The sequence below is a fragment of the Hipposideros armiger genome, unplaced genomic scaffold (assembly GCF_001890085.2).
Source record: "Hipposideros armiger isolate ML-2016 unplaced genomic scaffold, ASM189008v1 scaffold_295, whole genome shotgun sequence".
Classification (NCBI taxonomy): Eukaryota; Metazoa; Chordata; class Mammalia; order Chiroptera; family Hipposideridae; genus Hipposideros; species Hipposideros armiger.
Window position 1 is genome coordinate 33,459 of NW_017731645.1, and position 12,340 is coordinate 45,798.

The 12,340-nt window shown below is 58.4% G+C and overlaps 1 protein-coding gene across 1 annotated transcript in view; it reads left to right on the forward strand.

Annotated features, from left to right (window-relative positions):
- LOC109391515 (dipeptidyl aminopeptidase-like protein 6) overlaps nucleotides 1-12,340 on the forward strand; it is a 51,752-nt gene that overhangs the window by 32,786 nt on the left and 6,626 nt on the right. Inside the window, exons 6-9 of the mRNA XM_019659114.1 lie at nucleotides 394-492; nucleotides 4,158-4,227; nucleotides 5,405-5,599; nucleotides 8,680-8,734. Coding sequence (XP_019514659.1) covers nucleotides 394-492; nucleotides 4,158-4,227; nucleotides 5,405-5,599; nucleotides 8,680-8,734 — 419 coding nt within the window. The remainder of the gene's footprint in view (nucleotides 1-393; nucleotides 493-4,157; nucleotides 4,228-5,404; nucleotides 5,600-8,679; nucleotides 8,735-12,340) is intronic.

The window sequence follows — 12,340 nt, forward strand, 5'->3', positions numbered from 1 at the left end:
ACACACACACACACACACACACACACACACACACACACAGAGAAGAGTGTATTGTAGCAAACTATGAGGCTCTGTTCAGGGCTCCTTGTGCTGAAGCTTGGAGTCCTGCCAGCACTGCCACCAGCAGGCTCCCCTGCAGAAGCCCTCGCGGCCTCCAGTGGGAAGGGTCTTCCGGCTGCCCCAGCTCCTGGCTTGACACTCAGCGTTCCCCCTCGTCGCCGTGTGGCCTCAGCAAGGAGTTTAATGTCTCCGTTTCTTGGTCTTTGCGATAGAAACGACGCTGATCACCTGCAGGCCTGGTGTATGAATCGGTGGCGTGACGCCCATGAAAACCCATGGCTTCACTCCCTGGTGGCTGAATCGGCGTGTGTCCTTTTTGTTTTTCTCTCTCAGAAATGTTTGACCTGGAAGCAAATGAACACATACAGAAGGCCATAGACGACCGACAGATGCCCAAAGTGGAATACACGGAGATCAAGGTGGATGATTACAGTAAGTTCTCCCTTTCCCGCTTTGGAAGGAATAGCAGGCCACCTGCTGCACTGAAAGCTCCCCAACGCCTTCCAGCCAGCCCCGGGGGAGACTGGGGCTGGGGAGGGGAGGCCCCCTGCACTGAGCTTGCAGGGCTGACGATGGAAGGAAGGTCCCAGACTGAAACTCTCTCCTTTGGGGGGGACGTGTCATAACACCTTCCAGGGAGAACACCCTCCCCCGGGAAAGAAATGCCTTTTCTGTGCCATTTGATGTTTCTGCTACTTCTTCCTCTTACCCTCTAAATGCTGATGAGGCCATCTTTGCACCGGGAGGGATGTGTGATGAGGGATCTGTGTGTTGTCACAACCCGAGAAACATCCAGCACCCTGCCTTTTAAAGAGAGTGTGACACTGGGCTGGGGTCATGTGACGGTACCAAGACAGGTGCCACTTGAATGGGGTCCATGGAGTCAGCGTTGGGTTGGCCAAGAAGAGCGGAGAGTGCGTCCCTGAGGAGGGAACCCCGTGAGCCAGCACTCAGGCAAGAATCAGCGTCGCTCATTGTGGGGGCGTCAGGAGGCTGGCCGGGCATTCAAGCCTGCAGGCCGCCAGTGATTCAGGGGGACCCCCACTCCCCAGAGCCTTCAGTCCATCCAGAGGCCACTTGCCAAGACACCCCGGTCCTATCATCGGACCACATGGAGTCACACAAGATGAGTGCTTCTCTACACATCGCTCGAGAGACGTGTAGGGCCCCGTGTTCACTCCAGAAAGTCAGAAAAGTCAGCAATATGAAGTGTTTCAAATCCCTCAGCCCCACCCCCACGGTGCAGAGGCTTCCTCTTTTAAAATACCCCACGTGTGAGCACTGTGACGAAGGAATGGATAAGGAGGGTAGAGGCAGAGAAGAAGTAAACTTGGGAAAACCGTAAGTGGAGGCTGTGAAGTTTCGCTTTGGCCGAGAAATGTGGTTCTGCCCAGTGGGGATGTGGCTTCCTCAGGTGTGAGGGCCATTCCCACCGTCCCCCTGGGGCTTGGGTTTCTCTCGGATTTCCATGAGATGCACTGAGATGCCACAGGACAAGGATGCGCCCAGCCCTGGAACCACGGGCAGCTTAGAGCGTCCCTGGAACCTGAACCCTGGTAGGCAGGGTCCACAGGGAGGGCCATTGGCAAGTGGGAGAGAAGCCACACGTGAAAGAGGGGAACGGAGAGACTAGGACATCCGCATGCCCGTCGTCAGGGCGCGGAGGAATCGGAGAACAAACGTGAGGGGCAGGACGGCCACAAGTCCAGGCAGAGGTGAGGAGGACACACACGGCCGTCAGAGTCCCAACTCCGATGGAAGGAAGAGGGACAGGATGGGACACCAGCAAGAATGACGAGCTGGAACGATCGGAGCCTCTATGTGGTTTCCATCAGGACAAAAACAAGCAGCTGAGTCCGACTGGCCTGGAACCCACAGGCAGCGGGCAGGGCGTGGAAACCTCCCGACGTGAGGGAGCTGTGTGCGCCGAGCAGGGCACCGAGCCAGCCGAATAACAGCTTGTTCATCCTGAGTCCCAGCCCCATTTCCCTGCAGGGGTATTTTTCATGTAGAGAGTTACTCTGGAGAGCGCAGGGCATGCTGGTGTCGAGAGCCCAGCTGGTAAGACTTTCTATTCCCTGGCAACGTGTCAAAGGAAACCCTGGCCTGCCCACGTGGATGCCCACACAGAACTTGGAGTCCAGGTTCTCAGATTCAAGTTCACGGGAACCCTCACATTAACTGCATATACACCTTTGTGCTGTCCTTTTATAAGGAAGAGCCAAAACGCAAGGAAAACAAGACGATTTTAGATTGATAGTGTATGGATGATGGATGGATGGATGGATGGATGGATGGATGGATGGATGGATGGATGGATGGATGATGGACAGATGGATGATGGATGGATGGATGGACAGATGAATCCACAAGCAAGCAGCTTCCACACATTTGTTGCAATCCCCCTACACCGTCCATCTCCATGCACAGACCTCAGGACAGGCTCCAGAACGCGCAGGCCCCGGTGCAGAATGAGAACGTGGAGCGCTTCCTTCACAGCTTGTTACGGCAGCAGAGCGTTAAGCCGACAGGCCCCGCGTGTCTGCCCAGGTCGCTCTCCTGAAAGCAGCTGGGTGGAGCTCCAGGGCCAGACTTCCGGCTCCTGACTCACTGCGACCCTCTACCCCCATCAGCAGGTTTTCCGGAACCTCCTCTCGCAGTTTTCTCACCTCCATTGCTTCTTCCCGCAGCCTTTGAGGCCAGATCATATTCCTTTGCAAGAGTCCTTCTCATCTCCAGACACCCGAGTGGGTGTCTGCCTGCACCCACTCGACACACTGCTGTCACTGTACATTTCCCAAACCCGAGAGCACTAATGGGGTAATGCCGTCCCCTCCTCAGACCATGCACAGCAGACCCTTAGGAACCAGTACCTTTTCCCCTCTTGCCACACGTGGTTCTGTCCACTATGAGGTTTTACCTGACGGGAGAATGGAAGTGAAGAGGCAAGGTCAGCAGGCACAGCTGTGTTCAGGGGCCGGCACGTGAACAGCACCCCTCTGGGGCCACGGAACATAGGAAAGATACCGCTCTGCCAGCCTGTTTCTGTTTTGTTATGTTTTTTCATTTGATGCTACCAGGGGCTTTAACCTGAAGCAACACGCCTTCCGGAAATGCTCTCGGGAAACGCGGCCTGTCCGTCCTAGCCGGGTTCTGCCCACGGGCTTGTCCACGGCAGAGGGCAGCCCAGACCATGTTTTATGGATATTGCGGTGATGGAGTCCCAGCTTGCTTTTCTGCAGGTCCCTGGGCCACTGATCCAATTTGCAAGCCATTAGCAATTGGCCAGAATCAGCAATGAGACCCTGGTCAGAGAAGGCTGCTGAGCCACCTCCCAGACGCGGTGGATCTATAGTAATTCTCCTGAAAAAACCGCTAATTCCAATTTAATTGCTAATCTGGGTTGTAGTTAACATCAATAAACTATTTCTAACGTAGGTGGGGGAGGTTTGTTTTGTAGGGAGACAGAGAAAACCGCAAAGGAAAATTCCCTGCCCTCCATCACTGGACCCCGGGCTGCCCAGAACCAGAGTCAGATGACCTAGCTCCAGCGGTGTGTGTGTGTGCGCGCGCGCGTGTGCACGCACGTGTGTGTCTGTCTGTGTGTGTTCGTCTACAGGCAGGCAGACCTGTCCAGCACCAGCCTGCAAACAGTGAGGCCTGCAGAGCCCCCTGGCTTTGCACGGAGGGTCCCCATGGGCTCAGCCTCCCCCTCTGAGCTGCCCCCCCAGCCTCAGCCCACCCTCCATCTCTTCCTCCCCCCACTTCATTGCAGGCTGCAGCAGTGCCCCTTGGCAGAGAGTTTCATTTCTCCCTGCCCGGCTCTGGCCACTCGCACACACTCAGAGCAGTCCAGCTGTTTCTGTTTGCCCGCATGCTCTTTACGAGGTTGGATGTAAGCTTCAGATGGAGACGCTGAGCCTCAGAGCTGTTGGGGGACTTGCCCAGGGCCACACGGGGAGCCCGAGTCTCGAGACGAAGGTCGGGGCCAGGCCTGTGTGTGCCCGGCCGCCTGAGCCCCCCGGGGTGGCCTCCTCCCCGCTCCCGAGGGTCAGACTCACGGCCCCTGACATGCGGACCTGTGTTGCTTCTCCTAGCCCTGCCCGTGCAGATTCTCAAGCCGGCGGTCTTCACGGAGACTGCCCACTACCCGCTGCTTCTGGTGGTGTAAGTACTTCCCCCTCGGGATGCTCACTGGGGACTCGGACACCATAACAAAAGGATTTCAAACTTAGGACAGTGACAAGAGGGCTGTCAGACAGCCCCACTGGCCCGCCTCCCCTCACCCACCCCGTCCCGGGGGGGTCCCTCCCCCAGGAGCAGAGGCGGCCCCACCCGCTGCCCGGCCGAGACCCGGGACCTGAGTGCGTCCTGCCACTGACCACTCTGCTCACTGTCTGGACAGGTTAACACTCTGCCAATAACCACACACATCACACACACACCACACACACATACTCGTTCACATGTACGCACACACACGTGTGCACATGTCACACGCACAAACCACACTGCCCCCTTCCTCTCTGATGACACCACATTCCCACCCCTGTCTCGGAGGTGCTGACGACAGCTCTCTTCCTCCAGAGCTCGTTGCTTCAGGAGTCTCCGAACTCCCAAAGCCTCCTCGGTCCCCAGAACAGCTCACTTTCCTTTCAGACGTAATGGTGGGCCTGCCTGGTCACATCACGGCGGCCCGAGTCCCTGCATGGAGACAGGACCTGCCGAGACCGACCTCATGGGCCACAGGCTGCTCTGTGGCCCGACAGCAGTGCGGGTTGGGGACCTCAAAATGCCTACGGAAATGTACCGGGCAGTGCACATTTAGAACAAAAAATCCAGACGAAGGCAAATCACGCACACCCACATACGCGTATGTCCGTGTCACAGCGTAACGGGCCCCTGGCACACAGGCCTCGGACGCAGGGCCCTTGAGTCACACACACCCGTCTCCACGCCCTTGGTCCTTGGCAGAAAGGACGGCAGTAGCTGTTCCCTCCTTGGAGGAAGGACCAGCCAGCGCCCCGCTGAGTGGGGTGTTGCCTTCTGTGGGTCTCTGGGAGGGAGGCTGGCCAGGCGCTGCCTTCCCTCCTGTTCACTCTGTCCCCCAAAAGGAAAACAATGCAGAAGCCGCCCCCATGCCCACCAATGTGCCACCGAGCAATCAGCATCCACGTGTCCATTTAAAAGGCCCGTTTGCAGCATCAACCCACCTCCAAGGAGCCGGCACGTGGTGGCCAGGGGTCGCGGGCCCCTCCTGGGTGGACACAGCCCCTCCCGAGAGAATCCCGGGCCCCCGGGGCCTACGACACAGCACGCCAAGGCCGCGCACTGTCTTTTCCAGGGACGGCACCCCGGGCACCCAGAGCGTAGCTGAGAAGTTCGAGGTTACCTGGGAGACGGTGATGGTGAGCAGCCACGGCGCCGTGGTGGTGAAGTGTGACGGCCGAGGCAGTGGCTTCCAAGGAGCAAAGCTGCTGCACGAAGTGAGGCGACGGCTGGGCTTCCTGGAGCAGGAGGACCAGGTGGAGGCTGTGCGGTGAGCCTCCCCGCCCCCGCACGGTCCCAGCGGGTGGGCTGCCTGGAGGAGGAGGACAAGGTGGAGGCTGTGCCCCAGCGGGTGGGCTGCCTGGAGGAGGAGGACCAGGTGGAGGCTGTGCCCCAGCGGGTGGGCTGCCTGGAGGAGGAGGACCAGGTGGAGGCTGTGCCCCAGCGGGTGGGCTGCCTGGAGGAGGAGGGTGCGTGTCCTCCAGGGCCACACTGAGGTCCTCTCAGAGGTGTTTCCAGTCACTGTGCACATTTTACATGTGGACTATTCTAGAGTGAGTATTTCCTCAAGTGATGCGCTCCCAAAGGCTTTTACACTGCTTTTCCATAGCTTGTCTGTTTGGTCAGAAAACAAGGTCCAGAGGCCGCGAGTCAGGTCTGCGCGGCTTCCCAGTGCTGTGGGCACAGAGCTCGGCCAGCGTCCTCGCTTACCTCTGCCGTTCTTCACAAAAGGGAGGGAGGGAAGAACAGACGGACGGACAGAGCGAGAGGGAGACTAGGAGTGGGGATAGATCTGTGCAACCGGCCACCTCGTCACTGAGAAAAGGACCCCTGTGCACATCGGGTGGCCGGTCAGAAAGCCTTGTGCAGCCGGAAGAGCGTGCGGCATGGTTTTTGTCATCCCTTCACCTGCCTGTCACGGTGTCAGCAAGACCAACAGGGTGTTACAGGGACCGGAAAAAGGCCTAGCGCCCAGGGACAGATGCTCGGAATTATTTATCGAGTTTTATTGTTGCCCTGGAAGAAAAAGATACCAAAACCCCGTGCCAGGCTCCACCTGGCCTTTGGGCTCCCTGGGTTAAGTGCGGCTTTCGGTCGTGGGGCGCAGTGGACAGCGGCATCGAACAGGCTAATGGCCGAGAGGTGCTGCGGGAACAACTCAACCCAACCTACAGACTCACCTGCTTAGAATGACAAGAAGGGCCGGGAAGACACAGGCCACGGGGCCCCCGTGGCGATGGCCACCGTGAACAGGGGAGCGTGACGCTGGAGCCTGGGCCGGTGAGAAGGTGGCACCCAGAGCCCAGGTTGCTGCACCTCTGTTGACAGAAGGGCTGTAAGGAAGCTTGGCATCTCGTGCCGCCTGTCATCATGCCCATCGCAGGTTTAAAAACTTCACTCCACTGTCTTTTCAAAACATTTGCTCTCTCATTTTAAAAAGCCAGGATGCACTGAGTTGGTAACCTTTAAGTGGATGAAATAGTGAGTGAGGGACTGAATGGCCCCGTGTCCCCGAGAAGTAAGCGCTGGTGGAAGAGAGATGGCCACGTCAAGCGCCCAGCGTGTGTCCCAGACAAGACGCAGAGCAGGGGAAAATGTCTGCGGGCCTCATAGCCCAGGCAGCGGCATCTGTTAGACGCTTGGCCCAGAAGTGAACAGCACACACACCATGTCAAACGTGCTTCAGAGGCAAGGACCTACATGGGCTCCGGGAGTCCAGAGGCCCAGCAGTGCCCCCCAGAGACCCAGGCCTCTGTCTCCGCGTAGCCAACCCCATGGCCTCACCCCGGGAGCCACTCTCCTGCGCCCTGAGGATGGCTGTCAGCCTCCGAGACCCTCCTCCTCCGGGCCTTCCCCACCTGCCAGCTGCTTTCTGTCGTCGCCCAGCCGGCTCTAACCCCTCCCAGTGGGGCACAGGGGCCTCTCGGGCCCACCGAGGACACAAGGACACGGTGTCCTTCAGGCATGCTCGCAGCCCCCACCCCTGCAGCCACGGCTGTATATGAGCTGCCTCCCTCTGACAATGGGGGCAGAGGGCAAACAGCTGTTTCACACTCACAGTGTTTTCTGAAAATAAGGAAGTGACCCAGCATCTGTGCAAACACAGGGCAGAACCTGTTCCAGAAAACCAGTAAATAAAGCCAACTGTTAAGCCACCCAAGCTTTCAGGCACACGGACACCATTGCCCACGGACAGCCGTCAACAGACAGCTGTCAGAAAACACGTGGACTTTCTCAGGAAGCTGGGACCCCAGTGTTTCAAGCCAAAGGAAACTGTCCAAAGTTCTTTAGGATCTGGGCCTGTATTTTCCGTAGAGAGAAACAGCCCAGTTTTATCAGTTGAAGATGCCACGAACCCCTCTCCTCAAAGCTCCCGGCCACCTCCTGGTCCTCCAGCCTTCCTCCGCCTCACACTGTCCTCCTGGAGCCTCTGAGCGACACTTCCCATAGCAGATGACACGAGCAGAGTCCCCTCGCAGGCTGAGCCGCCGTGTAAGGGAAGAGGACAGCCGTGAACGGACGGCGTGGGCGCAGCGTGGACGCAGCTAGTGCTCGGAGCAAACAGCCTGGACGGGCTCCTGGGGGCCACGCCCGCCCCTCAGAGGACAGATGGGGACTTGCCAGGCAGGAAGGGGGAGACGCACGTTCCAGACAGAACACGCTGAGGAGAGGCTGGAGGTGTTGCAAAGCACAGCCTGACAGGCTCACTGAGTGCCAGCCACTGTGGGTGGGTTCTGAGGAAGGGGACAGGAGCCGCGTGGAGAACAGGACAGGGCCTGAAACACGCAAACTTGGGGACCTGAGGGCAGGCGAAGAAAGGAAGCACCAGGCAGGGGTGATTCTGCCACCCAACAGGCACAACACACACACACACACACACACACACACACACACCCCTCCCCCCATTCCGGGAGCTGGGGACAAAGGACGCTCGCTGCAGGCGTACCTGGGAGACCAGAGCCCTGACTGCAAGCCCTGAGGCACAGAACCAGAGGGCGTCTTCTCCCCGCAAACCCCGGAGGACGCTGCCAGGCTCCGGGTAGATGGAAGTCATGTGGGCCGAGGGAGGACAGGGACCCCAGCAGGGCCCGAAGGGCTCTCAGTCGGCAAGCTTTACGTACCTGGGTGTTCTGCGGCGTTACTGTGGGGGCTCCTAGAGTTTTTAAGGTGGGCACTGCCCCTGCACCACCAGAGAAAAGCAGCAGAAAACTGGGTTAGAATCCCAGCATTCCCTTGACTCACACAGGGGCCTCCATGCTTGACCTGGGTGGACAGCAGGGCTCTGTGCCCCGGGGACGCAGGACACTCCACGCTGCACCCTAAACACCCCTCTCTTCTTCGGCCTTGCAGGAGGGTGCTGAAGGAGCAGTACATCGATAAGACGCGCGTCGCCGTGTTTGGGAAGGTGAGCCCCGCGGTCGTGTGCGCGTCCGGCACCCCCCCCCCAGGCCCGGTCCCAGTTCCTGGGAATGTCACTGGTCGCCGCCGGCAGTCACTGCTGTTAAGAGTGAGAGGCTGGGTGCTTTGTGATTCCAGCGACGGGAGCCCCGCGTGTGACCGCGCGTTTGTCGGAGTTCCTGGGTACATTATCGCAGGAAAGGCAGACAGATGCAGACCCTGGGGGCGCGCATTCCCTGGTTCCTAACGGCCTGTCCGCCGTCCGCCTGCCGTTGTTCTTGCTGCGGAGCCAGGGAGGAAGGGATTCATGTTGTGTCTCTCTTTGTTTCCGTGTATCTCCATGTGCGGTCCCTACGTTATTTACCAAGTTCCCTACACAGGGGGAAGGGTACAGAGGATCATGCTCTGAACCCCCAAGCTAGAGACGCTTCCGTGCGGTGGGCTGCGTCCGGAGGCCGCAGCCTGACAGAGAGGAGGCCCGTGGCTGAGGCAGGTCCCCGGAGGCCACCTCCTACCCCTCGGGCACACCGCCCTCCCACCCTCACACGGCCTAGACCCTCAGCCTCTTGCTATCGAGAAGACAGGAGGCCGATGGAGAGACACAGGTCTGTCTGCCCTGGGGGAGGACAAGTCACAGCACAGGCCCTGCAGACGCGCCTCGCAGTGGCCCCCCTGCAGGTGGCAGCTTGAACAGGCAGCGATCAGGATATCCCCTCGTCACCACCCCCAGAACCTGTGATGGGAGCAGTGTACGTTTGAGACGTGCCACTGCCTTGGGGTGGTCCCTGGGGAAGGTGACGCAGGAGAGGGGAGGGCCCGGTGGCTCCACTCAGCGGCTGAGGGACAGACCAGAGCCTGGATGGCGAGTCCAGAGGCTGGGAGGGGCTCAGCGCCAGTGGGATTGTTCCTGAGTGCGACTCAGGTGTCCACCCTGATCATGCAGGAACGTTACTGGCCAAGAGCCTGACTGCCAGCTCAGGGCAGGGCGCCAGGCCCCGGCCAGTCCCTGCCCACCCTTCACTCTTCCCAAAACACGCGGAGCCGTTCCCAAGAGCTGGGCCTCCCGTCTCAGGCACCGAGGGAAGCAGAGACCTCCCACCCCCACCCCGGGACCTGGGAGCACACACGGGGGACGCAGAAGACGTAGCAGTCGCCGTGTGGAAAACACTTGCAGCACGTAGGCAGCGAGGGTGCTGGGGTGGGGCCCGTACAGCCTCGGAATGCAGCTCACGTCCCTCTGTGGTCGAGAGGGGCCTAGGAAGTGTGTTCACTACCCTCGGCCGCTCACTCTTCCTTAGCCGTTCTGCCTCGCGGGCCCCCGCCTTTCAGGAGCGCGATGACACAGGGGTGTGGGCTCTGTGACCGCACCCACCAACGTGCGGCTCACCAGCACTCTGCAGGCCTTCCTCGCACCCCTTACACCCCCCAAATGAGTCTGGGCTCTGCCCGCCTGCAGAGCTGTGACCTCTCTACAGGTGTCCTGGGGACTTCGGGAGAGACACCCGCCAGCCGCATGTGGCTCGCTGAAACCCTGGGAGGCCCTGGGGTTTCTGGAAAATACGTGCAGGGCCTTTTTTAAAAAAAAAAGACTTTATTTTGGGAAGCAGCTGTACATTCACAGCAAAATTGAGGAATACAGGACACCCCACCCACCCACAGCCTCCCCCACCAGCGAATCCCCCACCAGATGGTCCATTTGTGACAATGGGTGAACCTACAGGACACGTCGTCACCCAGAGTCCACAGCTGACATTGGGGTTCACTCTCGGTGTCGGACATTCTGCGGGTTTGGACAAATGTGTGATGATGTGCACCCACCATTCTAGCGGCACACAGACTAGTTTCACTGCCCAAAACCCTCTGTGCTCCACCTGTTCTCCCCTCCCCCCACCCCTGACCTTCTCACTGTGACACTCCCTGGTTTCGCGTTTCCGGGAGTGTCACGTGGCTGGAGTCAGCCAGGGGGTGGCCTTCGCAGGCCGGCTGCTTTCCCTGGGCAGCACCCCAGTCTTCTTGCCCTGGACGAGTACTCTGAAATGGCATCCTGCGTAAGCCAGAGAAGAACAGGCTTACATCCTCAATTTTCCACAAAGAACGAGGGGGCGGGGAGAGCTCGTTATATGAAAACAAACAACAAGAAAGTGGAGATGCAGAGTCACGTGAATTTTTATAATCCCAAGGAGTCAAGGAAATGTCAGCTCCCAGCTGGGCTCCGTAATGTGCACATAAGGCTCCTCCGTGTCTTTTCATGGCTGGGAGCGTGTTGCTTTTAGGTGCTGGGCACGGTCTCGTGGTCGGGATGGACCGCAGTTTATTTATCCATCGCCCACTGACAGGCGTCTTGGCTGCTCTGTGTCCTGGCGATCATGAGTGAAGCTGCTGTAAACATCCTCTGCAGGTTTTTGTGTGGACATAGTTTTCAGCACCTTTGGGGAAATACCAAGGAGCACGATTGCTGGGTCGTGTAGCGAGAGTGCGTTTAGTCCTGTAAGAAACCGCCAAGCTGTCTCCAGAGTGGCTGCGCCGTTTGCGTCCCCACCAGCAGTGACTGGGAGTTCCCGTGGCTCCACGTCCTCGCCAGCGTTTGGTGGTGTCGGTCAACACTTTTTTTAAAAACAAACTGTAGAATGACTTGTTAAGGACTTGCAGATTCCATCAGCAATAAGTATGATTAGCCAGAAGCCAAAAAGAACCTTTCATTGTTGTTAAGACAAGGTATTGCTGTTCTGCTGATGGGATGCTCTTCTAATTTAACAAACTTCAGCGGTTAATGGTACGGTGAGCTGGGTGCGGGCTTCACACGTGTCTCCTTCAGGCTTATGGGCTCTCCACCCTCTCACCCACGTGCTCACACGCACGCACGCACCGTGAACAGTCCCCGTGCCATGGCCTGGTTCCCTAGGGCCTGTGCTCCTCTCCCTGTTACTTTGCTCATCAGGACACCGGTGTCCCGTTCCTCCTGGGTCATTCAGGAGACTGGAGCCCCTCTGAGCCAACGGGCTTTGACGGCTCCCATGACACATAATGATGTAACGCTTTGCTCTCTCTGGGAGGCCCACCTGGAAGCAGGGGTCCTGCATGTCAACCCCAAGTCAAGGGCCACATAGGAATTTAAGGGATTATCAGTGCACAGGACGTGCACGGAGCTGAGCAGCATGGGAGCCCCCTGACCCTGCTTCCTCCTTGCCTTCCTCCCTGCCCCCCCAAAAAGCACACAACATGGATTGGCTTTGCCCGCAGACAAGGCGCCAGCCGGGAACACTATGATGGTGCCCAGCTGGGACGAACTTGCTACTGACCCTGCGCTTACCTCGCGGCGCACAGCCCACCTCCGGTTCACATTTAACTTCGTGTCACTTGAAACGGGCCCCAAAGAGGGGAACGCTTGCATCACATCATAGTTAGTTGGAAAGATATTTGCTTTTCGTTTTTTACCTCCCTTTAAAAGGTTTTACATTGAAATTTAAAAAAGCTCCATGAAAATGGTTGCTTGAGTCCAAAGCTGTTTCCATGGCTGGGTTATTGACATGTCCTGCCCTGCACTGATATCTCTCTCTCTCTCCTTCTCTCTCCCTCTCTCTCTCCCTCTCTCTCTCTCCCTCTCTCTCTCTCC